This window comes from Syngnathus leptorhynchus, chromosome 20 (assembly GCF_054491065.1).
Source record: "Syngnathus leptorhynchus isolate UIUO chromosome 20, UIUO_Slep, whole genome shotgun sequence".
In the NCBI taxonomy this organism is placed as follows: Eukaryota; Metazoa; Chordata; class Actinopteri; order Syngnathiformes; family Syngnathidae; genus Syngnathus; species Syngnathus leptorhynchus.
The window spans coordinates 511569-533967 of record NC_141214.1 but is presented as its reverse complement, the minus strand read 5'-3'; the positions used below and the strand labels follow the sequence as shown (position 1 = coordinate 533967).

At 47.7% G+C, this 22399-nt stretch overlaps 3 protein-coding genes across 12 annotated transcripts; 1 reads left to right on the top strand and 2 right to left on the bottom strand.

Moving 5' to 3' along the window:
* Positions 1-1213: 1213 nt before the first annotated feature.
* Positions 1214-8559, bottom strand: bag6l (BCL2 associated athanogene 6, like). Of its 7 annotated transcripts, none has more exons than XM_085900923.1 (23): positions 7650-8300; positions 7408-7525; positions 7087-7295; positions 6893-6949; positions 6693-6815; positions 6426-6598; positions 6204-6333; positions 5327-5774; positions 5213-5260; positions 4893-5116; positions 4548-4617; positions 4146-4408; positions 3818-4028; positions 3454-3626; positions 3314-3367; positions 3126-3228; positions 2936-3060; positions 2717-2851; positions 2556-2621; positions 2318-2446; positions 2138-2245; positions 1878-2029; positions 1214-1794 (listed from the first exon to the last, which is right to left on the bottom strand). In XM_085900923.1, the coding sequence occupies exons 1-23, from the start codon at positions 7725-7727 to the stop codon at positions 1677-1679; spliced, it is 3315 nt and encodes a 1104-aa protein (XP_085757049.1). In that variant the 5' UTR covers positions 7728-8300; the 3' UTR covers positions 1214-1676. The 7 variants fall into 7 exon arrangements, with proteins under 7 accessions (XP_085757049.1, XP_085757051.1, XP_085757048.1 ...); XM_085900925.1 differs by having other exon boundaries at positions 4146-4381; positions 4893-5128; positions 7650-8298; XM_085900922.1 differs by having other exon boundaries at positions 4893-5128; positions 7650-8296.
* On the top strand, positions 8327-11828 carry LOC147040625 (uncharacterized). Of its 3 annotated transcripts, none has more exons than XM_085900929.1 (6): positions 8327-8379; positions 8511-9563; positions 9632-9681; positions 9750-9883; positions 11088-11254; positions 11317-11828. In XM_085900929.1, the coding sequence occupies exons 2-6, from the start codon at positions 8853-8855 to the stop codon at positions 11485-11487; spliced, it is 1233 nt and encodes a 410-aa protein (XP_085757055.1). In that variant the 5' UTR covers positions 8327-8379; positions 8511-8852; the 3' UTR covers positions 11488-11828. The 3 variants fall into 3 exon arrangements, with proteins under 3 accessions (XP_085757055.1, XP_085757054.1, XP_085757056.1); XM_085900930.1 differs by having other exon boundaries at positions 8345-8681; positions 9033-9563; XM_085900928.1 differs by having other exon boundaries at positions 8344-9563.
* A 1779-nt stretch (positions 11829-13607) lies between these two features.
* On the bottom strand, positions 13608-18873 carry atat1 (alpha tubulin acetyltransferase 1). 2 transcript variants are annotated; one of them, XM_085901383.1, is made up of 12 exons: positions 18192-18867; positions 17995-18055; positions 17742-17833; positions 17572-17629; positions 17382-17495; positions 17128-17229; positions 16602-16647; positions 15671-15745; positions 15453-15612; positions 14630-14706; positions 14498-14558; positions 13608-14337 (listed from the first exon to the last, which is right to left on the bottom strand). In XM_085901383.1, exons 1-12 carry the CDS (start codon positions 18281-18283, stop codon positions 14085-14087), a joined length of 1191 nt encoding a protein of 396 aa, XP_085757509.1. In that variant the 5' UTR covers positions 18284-18867; the 3' UTR covers positions 13608-14084. The 2 variants fall into 2 exon arrangements, with proteins under 2 accessions (XP_085757509.1, XP_085757510.1); XM_085901384.1 differs by lacking the exon at positions 14630-14706 and having other exon boundaries at positions 14089-14337; positions 18192-18873.
* Between the last annotated feature and the right edge of the window lie 3526 nt (positions 18874-22399).

The following is a 22399-nucleotide window of genomic DNA, read 5'->3' as shown; positions in this document are numbered from 1 at the left end:
TGACCTCCAGAATCAGGAGGTGGGGGTGAGGGCAGGTGTGGCACTTTTCACTTTCACTTAAGCTTTGGCCATGATTTTTCCCTAATGAAGTGGCCTGTCATTAGGTCCACCTGAAAATGGCCGCCTACCTAATGGAGTGTCCGTCTGTGTGACGTCACAGATCAAACAGCCAATCAGAAAGTGGGGGTGAGGGCGGGTGTGGCACTTGACCATGACTTTTCCCTAATGAAGTGGCCTGTTATTAGGTCCACCTGAAAATGGCGGTGTACCTAATGGAGTGTCCGAGTGACGTCACAGATCCAACAGCCAATCAGAAAGTGGGGGTGAGGGCGGGTGTGGCACTTTCCACTTTCCCTTAAACTTTTTCCCTAATCAAGTGATTAGGTACACCTGTGTCAGTATGACGTCACAGCTCAACCAGCCAATCAGAAAGTGGGGGTGAGGGCGGGTGTGGCACTTTTCACTTTCACTTAAGCTTTGGCCATGATTTTTCCCTCATGAAGTGGCCTGTGTTTAGGTACACCTGAAAATGGCGCTGTACCTAATGGAGTGTCGTGTGACGTCACAGGTCAACCAGCCAATCAGAAAGTGGGGGTGAGGTCGGGTGTGGCACTTTTCACTTTCACTTAAACTTTTTTCCTAATCAAGTGATTAGGTACACCTGTGTCAGTATGACGTCACAGGTCAACCAGCCAATCAGAAAGTGGGGGTGAGGGCGGGTGTGGCACTTTTCACTTTCACTTAAACTTTTTCCCCTAATGAAGTGATTAAGTACACCTGTGTCAGTATGACGTCACAGCTCAACCAGCCAATCAGAAAGTGGGGGTGAGGGCGGGTGTGGCACTTTTCCCTTTCACTTAAGCTTTGACCGTGACTTTTCCCTAATCAAGTGGCCTGTGAATTAGGTACACCAGAAAATGGCGGTGTACCTAATGGAGCGTCCGTGTGACGTCACAGATCAACCAGCCAATCAGAAAGTGGGGGTGAGGGCGGGTGTGGCACTTTTCACTTTCGCTTTGGACATGATTTTTTCCCTAATGAAGTGGCCTGTGATTATGTAGACCTCATGGACACTTCAATAGGTACACCACACGAGGTAAAAAAATAAAATAAATATTGTGAGAACATTTGGTAGGCATGAGTAGAAAATAAATAAAAAGTAGTTTCGAGAGACCGTTTTACGTGATGTCGGAAATAAATAAATACATAAAAATCAACGGATAGAAGACTTTATTTCCATCAATCCACTGTAGTGCTTGTTTGCCATCAACTGTTGAGTGATATTTATGTAATATCCCCTTCACTGCATCGGGAAGCTGATCTAATACTGCTATGGAACATGATTAAAGCTCAGTAAAATAGAAATGTGTGAAAAAAATCATCATCTAAAATAGTCAAATACAAATGAGTTAAAGCATTTTTCATCTGATGTAATGATCACTACAACATGAAGTTCAACTTTACAGCCATTTAAAATCTAACGTAACATGTTTGTACGGTACCGTGTTTTATATCTTGGAACAAAACATTTTGTATTTCATTTTCTAAACACGCTCCACTTTCCAAAATCTTCTTCTAATACTCCCAAAATGAGAAGGAGTGTGCAAAACGAAAGCATCCGTCGACGAGACTAACACAAATATTTGAGCGCAGGAACAAACATTGATGCAATTCTGCTATGCAGCTTCTGCAGATTTAAGAGTCATCTGAGGAGAACGCTCGATGCGTGTTGGGGAACTTTTGAGCGTTGTAGTCGGGATCTCCGAGCACTCGCGCTTTGATGTCCTTCTTGACCTGGAAGCGGACGCAAAGCTTGTTTTTACACCATCTTTCGATAATGCACCCCCCCACCCCCCAAAAAAAGAGAGTCCCCTCGCCTTGCCTGTGTGGCATAGGCATCCTGCAAATGTGGGCGCTCCAGCTCTCCCTGGAGGCTGTTTGCGGCAGTAACCGGCAGGGCTCCGGCAGAGCGAGCGGCTCGACTGACGGCGTCTGACAAGGAGAGGCGGGGTCCTTCGCCCTGCGTCATCTGAGGAGGAGGGAACGTACAGTTGGGGAATTGAGTTTCCTCGCCCACTCACTCCACACACAATCAATGACAGTCCCAAAATATCTAGGCGCTTCCGACATGGTGGACCTTTCTCCTCTTGGCGGGCATCCCGTGTAGGTAGGCGTCAGACAGCGGCGGCTGCGCTCTGAGCTTCCTTTGAGACAGCATATCGTGCCTGATGATTGGAAGCCATTCCTGTGGAAAAGAGCTTCAAAGCGGTCGGTTCCTGTGTATTGACTCCATCGGACATAAACACGTACTACTAACCGGTGGAAGAGAAGCTGCCCACGGCTCCACCTCCCGGCTCAGCTCAGATCCCGGGGGCGCCTTCTCTCGGCTGTCGCCGGACGACGCGTTGGCCTCCTCTGCTGTGGTTGCTGGAGATAAAAAAGTCTCCTCCATCGAGAACGCAAATAGGAAGGAAGAAAGTGAGCGTCCTCGCTTTCCGTGACTACAAGAGTTAGGATATGCAACGGCTACTTTCAAGAGCAACTTTCCATTTCACCTCTACGTCGGGACTCTCAGCTGGCTGTCGTCCAGTGTCCGCCGCTGCCGTCTGGTTCAGGTCTTCCTGAAAAGGCATCAAAGTTGCAAATATGGACGCCGCAGCGGTGGCTAGCTCTCGTATCATCCTTTCAGCACGTTTACAACGCAAAAGACGCTTACCGATACGAGTATGACGTAGCGCTGAATGTGATCCCGGGTCACTGGGTTGTGCTCCAGAAGAAGATGCAACCTCATCGACATCATACCGGTCAAACAGTTCACCAAAGTGGGATTCACTTCAGAGAACATTCTCCTCTGCAAACACACAGAGCGAGGAGAATTGAGTTCCTTGACTCTTTTGTAGGCGTGGAACGTTCGTGGATGGTGCGGCGTACTAACAATGCGCTGGCTGATGACGGCGGTCAGAGCTCTCTGTTCTCCTCCCAGACAATACAAGTTGAGGGCAAGCCACTCAAACAGACCTTGGGTGCACAGCAACAGCAAAGAGGGGCCAAAGGTGGCATCTGAAGCAAAAACAAGAGTCACGCACACACACACTCACGCACACACACACTTGAAGTGACTTTACCATTGCAGCGCAGCACATGTGAGGCTATCCCTGTGAGCTGTCGCCTGAGGAAAGCAAGGTTGCTCTGAACGATGTCCACGCCATCGCGTACCGCCACACTTGACTAGGGAACAATCACGTGGCCAACCAAGGGTCACTTCTCACTGCATGAAAGAGTATCGTTTGGGTTGGAGGACGGATGTCCTTACAAAGCTCTCCGCAATGTACTCCTCCAGACCGCTGATGAGGTCATCAGCTGCTCTCTTCATTCGGAGCGAGCGACAACAACAAAACCTCGATTATTGATGACGAGCGCATCTGGCCGGCCGGCCGTCACGGCAGCACTTACAGCTACGTTAGCGTCAGTGGGCTCTTGGCCGCCGCGCAGGTAGTGATGGCTGAAGAATTCAGTCAGCTGGGGCTGGAGGCGGCTCAGAGGCTGAGCATTTCCGTGAAGCAACATCACCACGTCCACCATGGAAAAGCTCTGACACACCAGAGACAACAGATCGCCAAAGAAGCCTGCCAACCGACCAACCGACCAACCGACCAACCGACCAACCAACCAACCAACCAACCAACCAACCAACCAACCAACCAACCAACCAACCAACCAACCAACCAACCAACCAACCAACCAACCAAGCAAGCAAGCACAACCATTTCAAACAGGGAGCGACAGTGGATTCTTTTCTCCCTTCGTCGGCACGTACCCACGGCACCTCCCGATCCAGGTGTGAAGAGATTGCTGCTCTGAGAAAGTCTCTGAAGAAAGTGCGCCACACTCTCTCCGTTGCCACGCTGTGCCCCGAGTGAGCCGGTCATGGTCGACAGCACTCCTTGCACGATGGCGGTGAAAAGCTCCGGGCTCAGAGCGCCGCCCCCGCCAGTCTGCAAGACTTCCGCCGTGTCGCCGGCAGCTGGCTACAAAATACAGAAGCAACACAAATGGCAAAAGATTGCAAAAAGCTCTGAGCTAATTAAGAACTTGATTGATCAATCCACAAAAGATGAGCAAAATGTAGAGCTGTTTCAACTCACCGCCACAAAGTCTGACATGTTCTGAAATAAGCCAGGCAGAGTGAGCGTGATGGAGGGTGGCGCTCCAGAAGCAGAACTTCCGCTTCCAGGCAGCATAGAGCCCAGGAGTTGGGCCAGGTCGGACCCAGCACTGCCGCCCGGCGCTTGATCCGCAGATACTCCCGAGCCGTGTGCCGGTGGCGGCGCCTGGCCACTCGTGTTGACAGAGGGACCAATAGGAGATGACTGGGAGCTGGCTGAAGATGAAAAGCTTGTCGTATCGCCTGGGAGAGAACATTTGAAAGCAAAGATCCATCCATCCATCCATCCATCCATCCATCCATCCATCCATCCATCCATCCATCCATCCATCCATCCATCCATCCATCTGTCGATTTTGGACAAAATCAAATCCATCTTTACCTTGCGCGAGAAGCTGTCCCACCAGATTGCTGATCATCTGGGCCAGGGAGGAGCCAACTACAGGTGTGCCCTTTTCACAAAAAAAAAAAAAAAAAAGAAGAAATGAGATGTTCCTCAACATTGGCACAATTTCTACATCATTCATCTGTTTGTTTTCTCCCTTGACTTTCATTTCCTTCTCCTACAATGTGGGAATGTTTCCACCACTTCTCACATTCACTGAGGTCACAAGTCTACATTCCTCACTCCTCGTTTTTCTAACAGTGAGAAATCAAGGTTGCAACAAACCAAAATGTACTCTGTGGCGGCTTTGGTGAGGTTTGCTTTTTCAATCACTGGATTCACCTGTCCTGCTCGTCGGCCTGCTGCGGGCGTTGGAACTCTGAGGTTGATGGAGGTCCCTCTCGGTGGTCTGGCGAAGATCACTCTGGCCTGAGCGGGCGGCGGCGAAACCATCCCTTCATGACTTGCTGCCGAGCCCGTCGCGTGTGTCGCTTGATTGGCTGTAGCTGCCGCCGCCACGGTGGCTGCTTGGTGGGAGATCTGCTGGACGATGGCTTGCATGAACTCTGGGGGCAATCCTGGCAAGTTAATAGATAGATGGATGGATAGAACATTTCTTTTTAGCATAGCAAGTATCAAGGTTACTCCAAAGAAACACTCACTTGGTTGGACTGAACCTGTGGCATTTGGCTGTCCAGAACCTGTATCACCTGTCAAGAGCAGAATATTTCAAATGGCTCATCAAGCAAAATACTTGATGTTCATTGTAATACTACCATCAATGTTCATATGCATCATGACCACAGGCTCCATAGTCTGGTGGGTGATCCTGATCACCCGGGGTCCTTCCGTGGTCTCGTTGGCACGAGGCTGCGGAGCCTGCGCGGAAGGCAAGTGACCCGATCGAGCTGGCTGGCCGAGATTTTCTCCAGCGGCTCCTCCGTTTGCCGTTCCCACCTGGGGAAAAGAAACGCCACACACAAAATGATTCGGATAACAATTTCCAACAATGGCGCGACAACGTCGACTCACGTGTGGCGGACCGGACAGGACTAGGACGGGATGGCTATGCTGAGCCACGGGCCGGAGCACATACAGGTGACGTGGAGGAGGGCTGGCCAGGTCGCAGCGCAGATCACCCAGCACAATCAAAGCATTGCCCAGAAGACGTAGAGCATCTCCAGCCACGTTGAGAAGGCGTTGATCCTCATCTCGTTCCTGTGTCTTAGATTTGTATCATATTGCATTCCTCAAATGCTTTGGACACTTCTGACATGAACACCTTTGATACTGATGATTATCTTTTCCTTTTGTGTTATCAATTGATCAGAGAACATGAAACATGTTCCCGGTTAGTCTGCGATGAGCACGCACGCACGCAGGCAGGGACGCAGGCAGGGACGCAGGCAGGGACGCAGGCAGGGACGCAGGCACGCAGGCAGGCACGCAGGCAGGCAGGCAGGCAGGCAGGCAGGCAGGCAGGCAGGCAGGCAGGCAGGCAGGCAGGCAGGCAGGCAGGCAGGCAGGCAGGCAGGCAGGCAGGCAGGCAGGCAGGCAGGCAGGCAGGCAGGCAGGCAGGCAGGCAGGCAGGCAGGCAGGCAGGCAGGCAGGCAGGCAGGCAGGCAGGCAGCCAGGCCCTTTCTTGGTCCTTACATTGTTGTTGTAGTCTGCCGACGTGGCTGCCCCGAGGATGGAGTGGGTCCTCTCTATGAAAGGACGTAACCTCTCCTCTACCCTCCTCACCTCAGACAGAATCTCAACAAACTCTGCTGGCCTCGGGTGACTGAGAACAAAGAGAAAATCCGTCTTTGTTTGGAATAGTCCATGAGACGCTTTCATGACTATCGACTGTGACAGGTTTGGAGCACTACTCACTTGGGTGCCCCTTCAGTCTGTGTTGAGGTGGATGCTGCTGATGATGCAGCAGCAGCAGCAGGAGCAGCACTGGTTTCCATGGGTAGTGATTCTTCAGCGATTCTGCCTGAGGATGACCATGCTGCTGAGGATGCGTGAGGCAACTCTGATTCTGCCTGTGAACTGGAAACACCCTGCAAAACAAACATGCCAATTCACCCACATGTTGCACAAATCATGATGTTTTTTTTTTTTTTTTTTTTTCAAGGTGTGATCTTGCAAAATGACCTCCAGCCTTTGGATCAGAGCGTGAGCACTCCGAAGCAGGTTCTCAGCCAGTTGCACCCTGGTCCGAGCTTCGCTCTGCACCGACTGGTCCAAGTTAATCTGCACATTCAGCGAGCCATTGCTCTACACAGCCAAACACCTGTCAGCTTTAGAGGAAGAATGTTGCTGTATTTGGTGAGAATAAAGAACCTTTACTTTACCCCTGTGCTGGTGCTGACCCTGGCATTTCTTCCAGACTCAGCCAATCCAGGCATCATCTGCTGAACAGCGAAAACAACATTCAAGTATCTACGGCGAATGTCATTTCCCCAACGTGATTTAGTTTGACATGGTCTAAAAATGATATGGGTGGGCCAGTGTTGACTTAGCAGATGGCTATGACGCCAATTAGCACCTGTACGGCTTGGGGTCCCAAGAAGTTGACAGGGAGGTTGAAAGTCCCGAGCATCACGTAACCGTTGCGATCTTGAGGCGGGGAGGCGGCAATATGAGCGCTGCTGTCATCTGCTGTCCCTTCATTGGATACCTCTGCACCCCCTGAGCCAGTCACGGTGCTTTGAGGTGGGGCACGCTCCACCAGATGAATCACCTTTCCGTGTACATCTGAAAGAGAAATATCCACGTAAACGAGGCGGCGGGCCTTTCATGTACTGCGTGAAGTGACACAAAAGCACGTTCAGCTCCGATCGACACCAGTGTCGTTTGCCTTACTTACTGTACATAGTCAGCGTTTTGTCATCTTGTAGCACTCTGCCCTGGTAGATGAGCCGCTGCTTGTCGACTGGGATCTCCACTGATGACGCGATGTGCTCCTTGAACCGCCTCACAGTCAACTAATGAACAACGAAGGGAACAGTCGAGCAAATGTGGCATGAACTGGCGGGACAGACGGACGAGCAAATGTGGCATGAACTGGGGGGACAGACGGACGGACGAACGAACTCATTCCAGCCTTACCTCGGCCCCGACCTGATAGCTCCTGCTCTGTGAATCCAGAGTCTTGACGGTGACATCAATAAGACTCGATTCCGCCATATTACAATGTTGTTATATTTGAACCACAAGTGAGAGTTAATAATTGATGCTAGTGGCCATTAAGAAAGCAGCGCCAGTATATTTCGTAAATACACAATAATACATCAACCACAGTCACAAGCCTTGTTATTGTTATTAGCCTCGCAGCACGCTAACATTGCTAGCTAGCAGTATTGAGCAGAAATAACAAAGACACGTTTGACCGGGTATTTTAGCTGAAGACTAAAGTAATGCATTTGAATTATAAACCAATCAACTGCGTTTTATTTTAAAACTGACAATTGGCACACGCAATTTGGTTCAAGAGGTAAGTAGCGTCCAGTTCCAAAAATATACACTATGACGTTAAAGGACCCAAACAACGTCATAGGAGGCGTCTTTCGCATGCCTGAGCGTCTTTTCGTGAACGTCGCCAATCTTTTTTTTTGCCAGTTTACGTTCAATGTATTAAAAAAAAAAAAGTAATTTTCCTTTTGCGATATCCAAAATAAACGAGTTATTCATCACAAACGAAATATGCAATCGATTTTCAATATTTATATCATGGTGTTATCACTTGTTAGAAGTTTAAGCATGATGTGTTTTGTTGATCGTTTCTGACTCGAGGACGGGGGGATGGTGTCCTCTCCGACAAGTTCAGACAGACGTGAAGGTGTGGCGGGGCGAGTCATGGGGAGGAAGCCAGTGCTCGCGTCTCAAGTGTCACTGGAAATACTTTGCGGAATTTTTCCCCTCATGTCTTGTTGTCACTGTGTGACACTCAGGGTGATTTAATATCTGCAGGCAGACAGACAGACAGGCATCTTTTGAAGGAGGGAAGTCCTAATGTGACGGTGTGCGACGGCTGGCTGAAGTCACTTTTGGCGGACTCTGAGCCTTTTTATTGCTGCAAGTGCCACGGGATCGGCAGGAACGCTCTCCAATGGAAGTAGCCTGAAACACCTGGAAAGAGAGGTCATTCTTTCATTTATGATACGAACGCATGCTAAATGTCTGTGGCAAAAATCGACGATTGACTATGCCGACAGTTTAGCTTCAAGTAAAACCCAAGGCAGGCGTGACGCTAAAAATGGCATTCTGCTCAACTAAGTGCCTTGAATCATTGATTCATGTTAGTCATTTGTGATGCGGCTCATTTCTACATATATGTCGAAACAATTCCTACTTTGGCTTCACTTGTTTGTGCAACTCTTTCTTTCCCATTTGAGCACTCTCCCAAACGCCCAAAATCATTCATTCAACAGCCTGCGCCTCAACCTATTGTTTTTTTTCTTCTCTCGTCTTCTTCCTCTTCTGCTGCTGCAGCTCCTTCCATTCCCTCCCTGCCCCTTACTAGCATCTGTCATGGCCAGCCTGTGGAGAGTCAGCTCCGAGGGATCCCTCCAGGATCTTGATTTCTGCTCATGGAGGAAGACTGAGCTAAAGAGAGCAGAAAAGGACAAGTGGCGACAATCCGGCACATACTCACTTGACGTTGCTGAAGTGGGGATAGATGGAGAGCAGCGTCCGGTCGTTCAGGAGCCAAGCGCTTGTAAAGGTGGCAAGAGAGAACTTGTTAAGGAGCTCAGTGTCAGTGCGGAGAACCTGATAGACCTGGACAAAAAGAGCAAGAGCCACCTGGAAGTTTGTGGCTTCGGCGAAGGCTATCGGGCCTATAGTGACGGCCAACTGGCGCCGGCTGCAAAGGGAAGCACGGAGAGTGTAGAAAGAGATGAGCTACCTTCTCCGTCTGCTTCCCCTTCCTCCCATCCATCATCACCTAAATCTCAGCATTGGCACCAGCATAGAGCCAAACTTTCGGCGGCTAAACTGCACCTTAGGAATCTGTTTGGCCAGGTAGGTCTCCAATGTAGACTTGTATAGCCAGCCAAGTACTGCCAGGTTAATGATGTGATGGATTTCAGAGTCCCCATTCCTCAAACTCCAACCTTTCAAACACAGAACCCAAAGACAGGTAAGAATGAGACAATATCTTCAGATTTGGGCTGACTGTTGAAAACCTAAACATTTTTGTGTCCACAGCGCCAAAGAGAGGAGGTCACGCCTGCTCTTCATGCGTCAGTGGAGCCAGGTAGGCCACAACAGGAGGCACGCATTAAGCCGAGAAGAAATTGAAAAATGGGGCGAATCCCTGGACTACCTGCTGGCCAGTCCCAGTGAGTACATACTCAGACTCTGCTGAAAAATCTTAATGGCCCCTCATTTCCTTTTTGTTGTTGTTGTTTTTCCTCTCTCTGGAATGCGCATCCACCTCAATTATGAGGTCCTTGGTGAGCCTTTGAAAAACATCACGTTTTCAAAAGTACAGCTTTTGTTAGCATGACTACTAAAAACAGCTTGGAGAAAACTTTTCCACTTAGGCTTCATGAAACGTAAAAGGCTGAAGTGACGAGTGATTTACAGTCACGCCAAACCTGTAATCTAGTGAAAGTTTAAGTCGACGCTTGTTTACATCTGTTATTAAAGTACGTAGCTAAATAAAGTCTTTCATCTTAAATGGTATCCTGATAAACAGTCAGGTGTCCAGCTCAGTGGCCTAGTAGTAGAGTGTCCGCCCTGAGACTGGAAGGTTGTGGGTTCAAACCCCGGCCGGGTCATACCAAAGACTATAAAAATGGAACCCATTGCCTCCCTGCTTGGCACTCAGCATTTAAGGGTTGGAATTGGGGGGTTAGATCACCAAAAATGATTCCCGAGCGCGGCGCCGCTGCTGCTCACTGCTCCCCTCTCCCCCAGGGGATGGATCAAAATCACATGGGGATGGGTTAAATGCAGAGGACAGAGCCCTTTGAGACTGCTTGTGATTTAGGGCTATATAAACTTGACTTGATTGATTGAGGTGTCCTTAGCAATGTGGACTCAAGCGGACATTATAACAAAAGCGTCTATCATTTGAATCAATTATTCTGCTAAGTGATGTTGGCGTGCAGTAAAGCTAGGAGAGCTGCAGGACTTCCCCAGTCAGCCTGCCAGTCAGTCAGTGAGTCAGCCAGCCAGCCAGTCAACCTGCTGCTTGCTTCTATGATCGAACTTGATAGTAAGCACCTCCACTGTTCTAAATTACCGTAGTCCGTCCCAAAGCCTTTCCTGTCGGAACTTGTTGCGCTGGAAGGCGGTGGTGCAAGATGTGAGATTTCCAAACCTCTTGACGACATTTCCGGCTCCTTCCAAGTTCAGGCCCTTGCGACTTGATATCAATGCAAAGTGGGAGTTGGAAGTCGCACACCAGGTGACTCAGCTGTTAGCCCACAAGTCACGCCAGGTGTTCCGTCACACGCGCTACTCATCAAAAGTGGAGATGGGAGAGTGGCATCAATACTGTTATTGTTGCAATTGCTCCTCTTTTTTTCCTTCTCTCAGCCGGCCTTTCGGTGTTCGGGGCATTCCTACGTTCTGAGTTCAGCGAGGAAAATCTGCAGTTCTATCTGGCCTGTGAGCAGTACAAACAATCGTCCCACAACTTCAGCTTGCAGAGGAGGGCAAAGGACATCTGCGACACTTACATCCGACCCGGTTCGCCTCGGGAGGTACGGGCCTGCTTTTCTGCTCATTCTGGCTGGTGGCGTACTTACTTTTGGTCTCCATCCAGGTGAACGTCGACAGCAAGACCAGAGAGCTGACCATCCGTCTGCTGCAGGCTCCCTCTCGCACGTCTCTGTCCCTTGTGCAGAAGCGCATCTACTCGCTGCTGGACACAGACTGTTATCCCCGCTTCATCCAGTCCAACCTCTACCTCTCTTTACTCCGGGAGGCCGACTAGCGGATGCTAATGTATGCTCGCAGAGCAAGAGCAGAGCAGCCGCATTTTGATTGCAAAATGCGCTAGCCTAGGATTCTACGAGAGCAAGAATAATCATGTCATGATAAAAACACAAGAATAATAAATGAGACAAAAGACTGCTCTTAGAATAAAGCTATTGTTTTTATGAGACTGAGAAATTTGCTGATATCGCAAGAATCTAGAGACTGCCCTATATGAATTGGGTTCTACCATTAGACTGTATAACATTTGGAAACAAATGTAGTTCATGATGAACAAAGCCACCATAGGTGATTTTTCTTTCGACATTTGAACAATCTGAATTAAAGTGATCATCCGGATGCTTAGGGTGATTTTGTAAAACAGCAACTTTGTGGGGATAAAGTGAAGCACATAGCAAATCTCTTTTTTTTGTTTGGGGGAAAAAAAACTCATTCCAATTGCTCTGACAAACACGAACGCGTGCAGCTCTTTCTTCTCGGGTTGGAAAATGAAACGCTCACCGATTTCCATGAGCCGTCAAAGTGCGCGTGCTTTTAATCATTAAAGCGTCACTGCCTAATGTATGCCATTCCTCATTCACTCAGCCGGTTTCTTTTACCAATGGAGAGGAAAAACAGGTTGAGCCAGACTAGAAACCAAAGTCTGCTTGGGAAAGCTACACATGGTTGTTGCATTGCATCATACATTTGCAGCAAACGCATGCACTGAAATACTTGAAGCTAGCCACTGAGCCATTTGGTGTGCTCAACAATGAGTCACAGTGCATGGGAAAATGCCATGGGGCCAGCCGGCCGGCTGCCGTTCTGCCTGCGTTTGTCTACGGTCAGCTTCAAATTGAGTGGCAAAGGTCTTACTTTTCTTTTAAATGTAGGTTTGAGAACATTCTACTTCTCCATACTTTTCTCTTTCCAATTTAGGTGTCACCCCAAAAATAGGATTCCGGGACAAAGTTGAATGTGTCTTTCCGGCCCTTGACTGTTCCCAGTGATTTACACCTTGTTGAAACCATTATTTGAAGGTGTGTCAAATCTTTTTTTTTTTTTTTTCCCCAACCAAGAAGAAGAGCAGGAGTTTAGGTTGAACAAGTAAATACAGAAATGTCCATTGGTATGAAACATTTATGATGGCATTTATTGGTATAAAACCAACAGTCACAAGTAGAAAGCAAGTAGCCTCCCTCACTGGTTACCAATGAGTCCGTTTTGTTTAAAAGGGCAAACGTTTTGGAGACCATTTGTAGACAAATGTGGGAGTTGCCTCCAACTTGACATTCGGATGACTTTTGCTAAGCAGCACTTCCACAAGCTTGACATGTCCAATTTGACACAGCTCAGAGTGGAAAATGTTTCAGATAGTTCTGGTCCCAACGCTGAAAATTTTCTTTTATGTTCCATGCTGGTGCGCGCGCGACTTTTCGTGTCTTCAGCAGCTGGAGCTTCATTGCAACCCGAATTGGGATTGATACATTTTGGCATAAGCTTTGTGGCTTCCGCTATGGATTGGACGCAATATGTGGACACACACACACACACACACACACACACACACACACACACACACACACACACACACACACACACACACACACACACACACACACACACACACACACACACACACACACACACACACACACACACACACACACACACACACACACACACACACACACACACACACACACACACACACACACACACACACACACACACACACACACACACACACACACACACACACACACACACACACACACACACACACACACACACACACACACACACACACACACACACACACACACACACACACACACACACACACACACACACACACACACACACACACACACACACACACACACACACACACACACACACACACACACACACACACACACACACACACACACACACACACACACACACACACACACACACACACACACACACACACACACACACACACACACACACACACACACACACACACACACACACACACACACACACACACACACACACACACACACACACACACACACACACACACACACACACACACACACACACACACACACACACACACACACACACACACACACACACACACACACACACACACACACACACACACACACACACACACACACACACACACACACACACACACACACACACACACACACACACACACACACACACACACACACACACACACACACACACACACACACACACACACACACACACTCACTCACTCACTCACTCACTCACTCACTCACTCACTCACACTCTCTCACACACTCTCTCACACACTCTCTCACACACTCTCTCACACACTCTCTCACACACTCTCTCACACACTCTCTCACACACTCTCTCACACACTCTCTCACACACTCACACACTCACACACTCACACACTCACACACACACACACACACACACACACACACACTCACACACTCACACACTCACACACTCACACACACACACACACACACACACACTCACACACACACACTCACTCACTCACTCACTCACTCACTCACTCACTCACTCACTCACTCACTCACTCACTCACTCACTCACTCACCACGGACGTGTGTCCCTGTTCAACAGCAAGCGCTTCATCTGCTGGGCAGAGAAGCAGGCCTTTCCGCCGTCCGCTAAATGTCTCGGACTTTCCGACAGGACTCTCGCTGTGCCGTCGGGAGCTGGGAGTTCCTTTTTCCCATCAACCACCTCAGCACCTGTTCCTAGGGGTAGTTTTTGGTGGCCGGGCGACGTCGGCCAGCAAACGGCATTGTCCTCGGTCGCAGATAAAGCTGGAGGTGGAAGGAGCCTGGAAGGTGACAATTACAAAGAAGGTCAAGAGATTTTTCAAAGCTGAAGGCTCTTATATAAGAAGACATTTGGATTGATAAATGTTATAACATTTCACAGACATCGACTGTATATTAGGCAATCCGTTTTCAATGATTTCTTTCATGGAGTGTGAATACCTGCTTTGTAGTTTGGGCAAGCTCTCCAGTAAGTGTGCTTGCTCTTTGGCTGACCGCAGACCTGAGCACAATGAGAGCAAAAACAATCAACAACACAGTAAGCACTTCTTGCTTACCTAGGCTGACCTTTACCTGCTAAGGGTCTTCCCAAAAATCGGCTGTCAGTGTGGCCACTGTACAGACCCTCTCTGGCAACTTGACCCTGTTGGCTAGTAGGAAAAGGCAAAAGCCACCATGGCGGGGGAAAGAAAAGAATGCGGGAGGTGAAAGTGCCAGGCAACAAAAAAAGAACACAAAATCATACAACAATAAACGTAAAGCAGAACCAAGGCTTGGCATACAAATAGGATGGCAACGAGATGCTCAGATGCTTGCATCCATCATAGGAGCAACCGCTGCCGCGTGCGTCCAACTGAGAGTCAAGCGCCAAAGATTCGTTTCCAACATTAGGAACTTTAATGCATTGAAAAATGAAAAAAGGCCAAATCTGAGCTACATGGTTATCCATAAGGGAGCTTGCCATTGGTCGTATCATAAGCCGACTATTGTATACGCTGCCGATGACAATACGTGTGACGCCGCGCCAGTCAATGGAAACCCAGTTGAGATCGATTGAGGGAACTATTTCATAGGAGGAAAAAGATGAGCCGGTGAATTCATTTACAAGGGTGGTGGAGTCATGGGGAGACAAAAAAAGAAAAGAAAACGGTTGGGAAAAAAAGACACAGAAAGAGATTGTGTTAGGAAGCAGTACTTGAAAGGAGCACTGCTGAGCGTCAGCAGCCACTCAAGTCAGCTGAAAGGACAACTCGCTCGCACCAAAACAATCACTCAATCAAGAATGCATTTGTGCTCGAGCGGCCGTGAGCACATGTGCGCTGCCGCCGCTGCTGCCGCCGCCGCCGCATTGTGCTGTCCCATGCTGGCCCGATCCGCCGCAAGTCTGTGTGTTTACCTGGTGCGTCTTTCCCGGACTCGTTCATTGAGAGGAGAATTTGGCCTCTGGTCCCTCTGGTGTACCCCCAGCCCGGCCCTGGTGGGGGAGGAGCCCACACTGAGGGAGCACTGGGAGGATGCCAACGGCCACGGAAGGCTCCTCTCTTCCCGACGCACCGCTGTTCAACAAACAAGCTTTGTGGCGGAAATTTCCAAAAGGATTTTGTTGCCGCATACCTTCTCTCTGCACCATGGAATAGGGCTTGATCTCGCTGTCGGGCTTTTTTCGGGGAATCGTTCTTAATTTGGCCACTGTGGAGGAGAATGCGTGCGCACAATTCACAATCTCCACTATGGCAGTAGAACGACATTGGCCTTGATCCAAGGCAGCTTTCAACAGACGTGACTGACCAAAGGAGTGGATTGTGCAATGCAAAAAGCAACACATCGCTTGGGGAGGGAAACGCAAAGCCAGAGAATAGAAAAGTCCTTACAAAAAGCCGTACATCCCCTGAGCCATCAGAGGACATGAAGGCGAGCCTGTGAGAATTTGATGGGGGAACAGGAAAAAAAATAAAAATAAAATGGAACTGCAATAAAAGTAGATCAGCTCGAATGGGTTGGTCACCCTTTTTTTTGCACGCTTGTCGCATTTTGCAAATGATGACTTTTGTCATCATCCTGTGCATATGCTTACAAAACGGAAGGATATGTGATGATGGCAAAACTCAAAGTCGCTTTAACGTCATGCATAATATGGATACACACAAATGTAGCAAATGCCACGGGAGACTTGATGAATTTGACTGGATAAATAAATGCCAAGTACGTCCCAACTTCATTGGATTGGAATCATTGCTGGGATATTTAGACTTTACAAAATTGGAAAACATGATGGACACGGATTTCAAATAGAAAGCCATCCCATACAACCGCATTATATTCTAGATATATATATATTTTTTTTCATAGCATGTGACCTGGAGAATGTGAAATACATACAGTATATTTTTTTCATAAAAAAACTGCCTCCCGAGCACAATGCCCATTTTTTTTTGCAGCGGCAACTTTGAAAGTGCATTCAAGTAGTCAGACTGGTAACGTTCAAAAGTAAAAAGAATCCTTGCGACAAAGTTCTGCAGAAACTCATCGAAGAAATAAAAAGTACCTGATTTGTTGTCGAAGAAGCCATCAAACACAACAAAGTTATTGACCTACAGGCAAAAAGAAAAGAGAATGGTAAAAACATCACACAAAATGTCCTCTACGCTTCCTTTTGCAACTTTTATCTTAAAATAAATCGACTTCAAAAAAAGAACGACAGCGGCGGCCGGCAATAGAGAATAGAATCTCTTCAAAACACATTCCACAAATAATTTCCCTTTTATTATTGGTGGTGATGACAAAATAAAGGAAGAGTTTTTATCATCAACAGTCTTGGGGGAAAAAACCCTCTCTCATCACCTTTTTGGCTTCATTCTTAGCCTTAATTTCAGCCCTTGTCCGTCACACTAAGTATTTCTATTCCGCAGGACCACGGCGCCCTCTTGTGGTATCATTTGGACATGTCACTAAGTGTGCAAAAATAGCGAAAAGGCCATTTTTCTGTAGTGCCGAATTGAGGGGTTGGTTTAAAAAAAACCACAATGGTTTTGAATAGTTGAACTTGCAAGAAGCGATGGCTTGGGCTGTACCTGAGGAACACTCTGTGTTAGGCAGTAATGCTTGGCCAGGAAAGACAACAATTTGGGAGAGGGCCTGTCATACGCCATCAGCACAGGGTCTATATTCTTGTGCTTGAAAGAAAAAGACAAAATCTGATAGTGACTGACAGATGACAACAATGTAGGCATTTCTGATGAAATCTTTTCATTTGACTCAAAGCGCTTTCGCACGCGTGGAGTTTCATCATCAACTTTGCACGCCAACTGTTTCCCCAACACATTACCCGCAACATGAAATGAAACAGCTCCAGCCCGAATCCGTGTCTCTGCAAGTTCTCGGCTACGAAGAAATCCAAAACACACAGCGGCTCGGCCTCTGTGTGCAAACCTCGGCGGTCCTACGGATAGAATACATGGTCGAGTCAAACTAATCTTGATGTCATTTGATGAGAGAAAAATAATCCAAAGACTCACTAGCAATATTAACTTCTTGTATCCAACTTTGAGAAATCCCACAATTACGCCACACTCTCTGTGAGAAGGAAGGAAGGAAGGAAAGAAAGAGGGCGGTTCAGTGTGGAGTAGGTGTGGGATGGTGTGCGAGGGAAATCGCAAGCTGACGAATGGCCGGCCATACGATCTACCCATTGCTTTCTCCATCCTTCATCAGGTAGAGTTCATGATGCTGAGACTGCAACTTGGTAGCGCTCGTGACAGGTGTTGTCAGCTTTTGGGCCTGTGGAAAGAGCACACCTATTGATTGTTTTTACCGTGGATACGTGTCAAATCCGATTGTCAAGCAAGAGCCTTGACTCACTCACTCACTCACTCACTCACTCACTCACTCACTCACTCACTCACTCACTCACTCACTCACTCACTCACCCACTCACCCACCTTTGCAGAGGCTCTCCCCAGTTCGTCAATAACAGTGGCAATGTGAGATTGAAGATCTGCTCTACAAAGTTCAATCAAAGTTTACTATTCCAAGTAACGCAACGCTCGCTTCCTGTAACAACTATGGTCCCTGACAAGCCAAGGCAAGCCAAGCCAAGGCAAGGCAGCAGGGTGGGAGACAGAAGCAGTAGCTTTACCTTGTCGGAGACGCATGTTCAACAACAAGGTTCTTGTCCAAAATGGAGAACCTCTCTGGAAACAGTTGGTTAACATTAAAAGGGAATTCCATAACGTTTGCTTTCTTTCTTTCTGCAGGTGCCTCCTTCCTCCCTCCCTTGCTAGCTAGCTAGCTAGCTAGCTAACGCAGCTACCGGCCGGCCTGCAACCTAAAAGATGCTTTGCTAGCAAAAACAACAGCACCACAAACTAATTTGTTGACCCTTCCGTCAATTCGTCTGCTCTGGGGGCAAAGGAAGGAAACAGATAACGGTCCACAGCAAAGACCGTTGAATGTTTTTTTTCTTCCCAGGACGTCAAGGCAGAGTAGCAGCTAGCAGCATGTACCGTAATTCCCATCACGTAAAAGTGACGTCAGCGGAGAGCACCGTAATTCCTACAAAATAAAAGTGACGCATGCGGCTTTCATTTGTTTGATAGCCGCCTATAATACGGTAATGTCGCCATAAAAGACGTAAGGGATTTGCCCAAATAAAACATGACAAACATAATGACGACACAAATATTTGATCAAAACGTCTTTTGTTTCAATTTTCACCCTTTGTAAGTTCTTGTTGTTTTCTTAGACTTCCACGTGATGGTGCTACAAACAAAAAAATAGCAACCACACGGAGCTGAAGTTCACTTTTATTTTAATACCGTCCAACCATCCATCCATCCGTCCGTCCGTCCGTCCATCCATCCATCCATCCATCCATCCATCCATCCATCCATCCATCCATCCATCCATCCATCCATCCATCCATCCATCCATCCGCCCGTCCGTCCATCCGCCCATCCGTCCGGATATCCGCCCATCCATTTTCTGAACCGCTTAGTCCCCGTGGGGGTCGCGGGTGTGCTGGAGCCGTTTTTTTGTTATTGAGATGACGCTATTATATTGTCATTGCATAAGCAGTCATGCTTCATGATGATTTTTGTTGATGCATCACTCATGTTGCTGATGAAACAAGGTGTTGTTAAAAGACAGGGCCCTCCCCCTTAAGCAGTCTAGTATAACCAGTTGAATACGAGAAATGCAAACATCATTCTTTTTTCCTGTCCATGTTTTTGTTGGGTTTTTGTTACTAACCCAATGATTGACTACCTAAGTGACTATTTATTAATACGAGTTGGAAAAAAAATCACTGTGACGTAAATGTGCAAAAGAAAAAACCCTTTCCAACACTGTAGCTATCAGTCTATTCAAGTATCATTGCCATTCCACACCTTTTGAATAATGTTGCAACAGGTTTGACGTCATAAGTTTGGCCAAACGTGCACAGGCAACATCCCATTGGGCTTCTTTTGAGGATGAGACATGAAAATGTAGTTTCATGTAGGACAGGTAAAAAATTCCATGTATCAAATGTGTTCATTTGGCCTCCCCACCGCCCGCCCATCTTTGCAAATCTTCAGGTCACGCCTCACCCACGTATGCAAACATACAAAAGGAATCATGCGTTTCGTCATCACAATTTCTCCAGCCAGCCACTATTGCGCAACGACGGCGTTTCCTTCTTTCCAAATCCATCTCACTGTTTCAAAATTCAAGTGTTGTTAAATCTACCTTTCCAAACTTGTTTGGAATATTTTACAATTTCACTTCCGTGTGTGATGGAGGCTACCCGGCCGGGCGAGTGGTTCGCTACTTTCTCTTCTCATTGTCGGTCAAGAACGAAAGAAAAAGTTGATTTGTAAATCCAAACATTTGCCAGGGATTTGACGGCTAGGGATAGTTGTCATCAGAGTGTTTAAGAAGCAGTTTCTCTTTGACGGAACCTAACCTACCTACTTGGTTGTACAGCGCTGCTCTACTTTGTTGCGATGCACAGGAAAACCACAGATATGGAAAAAAGAAAGGTCTGATGAGAAGTATGGTGACTTTGTCATCATATCTGACATCACATCTAATATTTGATGACATGATGAACTTGCAATCAATGCAGAGTTTTTCCCATCATTGGAGGGAGAGCAGCAAGGAGTGTTGACAAATAGCGGATGGAAGTGCATGAACGGAGGGAGACGAGGCGAGACAGGAGGATCTGAAAAATATCTTGATTTCCAAAAATCGGAGAGAGAAAAAGTCCCAAAAGAGCCCAAAGTGAATACACGCGATTCTAGGTATCTCGGCTCATCTCACAGGCTACTTTGAGAGAGAGAGAGAGAGATATTATAAATTATAAATATTCCATTCCATTTTCTCATCATAAACGTGCACTTGTGATGCAATGAATGGAAGATGCCGCTTGACAGTCCAATTGCAATCTGGGCGCTAATCGCATGACCTTGACTTTGAGCAAGGAAAATGTCTTCCCCAATCACTATGGCAGAGGCAATGTGCTGTGTGTGTCATTTCAGCTTCCCTCAACACACAAAAATATCTTGCGCCAACAAATGTGCTTTTCAAATCAATCGTTCTTTGGATTGCCGGCCGCTGTAGGAAATAGACGGACGGATCCTGCAGGCTGGACTTTGGCCAAGACTGCATTCGACGCTGTGTGTGCGTGCGTGTGTGTGTGTGCGCCATGCAAGTAACAAAGCCACTATGGAGCAAAGTCAGTCAGCCAAGCAAGCTTTCCCTCTGCTGAGGGAAGCCAGGGCATGCACTGACCTCCACAAATGTTCCACTCGTGCCTGCGGGCCATCTGGACGCAAGGTCAACAGATGATTTTGGACAGGGCAAACATGGAGGAGTTGTGGTTGTGTTTTGGATTGGCTCAAAGCATAACATAGCTAACTGTGTCCAATTTGTATTGTTTGCCCTTCTCATATGTGGGCTCCTCCTCCCTCTGTCTCACCTCACGATCTCCTCTCCGTGGCAAGCCGCACCGCTGCTGCATCGGTGCCTCACTCTCATATTGCCTTGGTAACCGTTACGGGGCTTGTCGCCATGGTAACCTATATTCCCATCAAGGGCAGGGAGAGGTTTTAGTGTGAAGCTGATCACATTTTCCCAAAGGACTCCCTGTTACATGTGTTACATGTACACACACACACACACACACACACACACACACACACACACACACACACACAGACAGAGGGAGAAGTTGAGTGAGAGAGACCTTTGAGCTAAAAAGTCTATTCCTATATCAGTAGTCTCAGCAAAAGCCAAAGTGGTTGCGCTTCTGTTGAAATCCCAATAAAAGTGTTGCCTTAGGAATTTGTCATTTCCTTGATGGGCCCATTCCCCTCCCTCCCTCCCTCCCTCCCTCCAATAGTGAAGTGTCAATGTGCGATTGATTGTCTTGTCATTGTCTCTCCTCGCTAGGCTCTGGCCCCCCCGCAGACCAGACGGTGGTCATCGAGGAGTTTCGCTACCTCTCCCAGAAGCTATTTGTGTCCATGTCTGTGTTTTCTAGTGTGGGAATCCTGCTGGGCATCATCTGCCTCACTTTCAATATCTACAACAGCAGTGTCAGGTACTACATGATTTGATACTTGGAAGGTGCCCTGCTGTCTTCTTTCTTCTTCAAGTGCCTCTATGGCTCATGGCAATTTGCTCCAAATCTCTAAATATTTGATGCGCCTTATTTATGAAGGGATTGTGCATGCATCTTTTATTTGTAGTCTGGTGTGAAAGGCCCAATTGTTTTGCTGGCTTCTTTGAGCCGCTTTCTTGCGTTTTGACTGTCTGCTCGACGCTCACTGCACTTTGGGGTGTCGTTTTCAACTTTACCCGGTAGAAGAAAACTTTCAGCGCCAAAGCACGCTTAATGGAACAAGCGTGGTGAAAGATTATGCAATGAAAGGGGCAAGATATTTCCCTGCAGGCTTTGGAATGGTTTTAAAAATGAGATTCAACCTTTTGTTTACACCAAGCATGATGACAAAGCGTGACGTGTATTTGCTTGCTATGCGGAGCTTTCGAAAACGATGTAGCGACAAGACTCGACGAGCTTTGTTGAAGCAAATGTTTGTGGAGCTGTGTGTGTATTGAGTATGGAGTCGAAGCAAATGTCTCTGGCTTGTGCGCCGGCCGCAGGTATATTCAAAATTCCCAACCCTACCTTAACAACATGACGGCAGTGGGCTGCGTGATGGCGCTGGCTGCCATCTTCCCTCTGGGCATTGATGGCCTTCATGTCCGCAGGAAGCATTTCCCCGTCGTCTGCCAGGTACACTCTCTCAATCACGGAAAACGGCAACAACGCTATTTTCGTTTAAGTTTCTAATGGGAAATAGT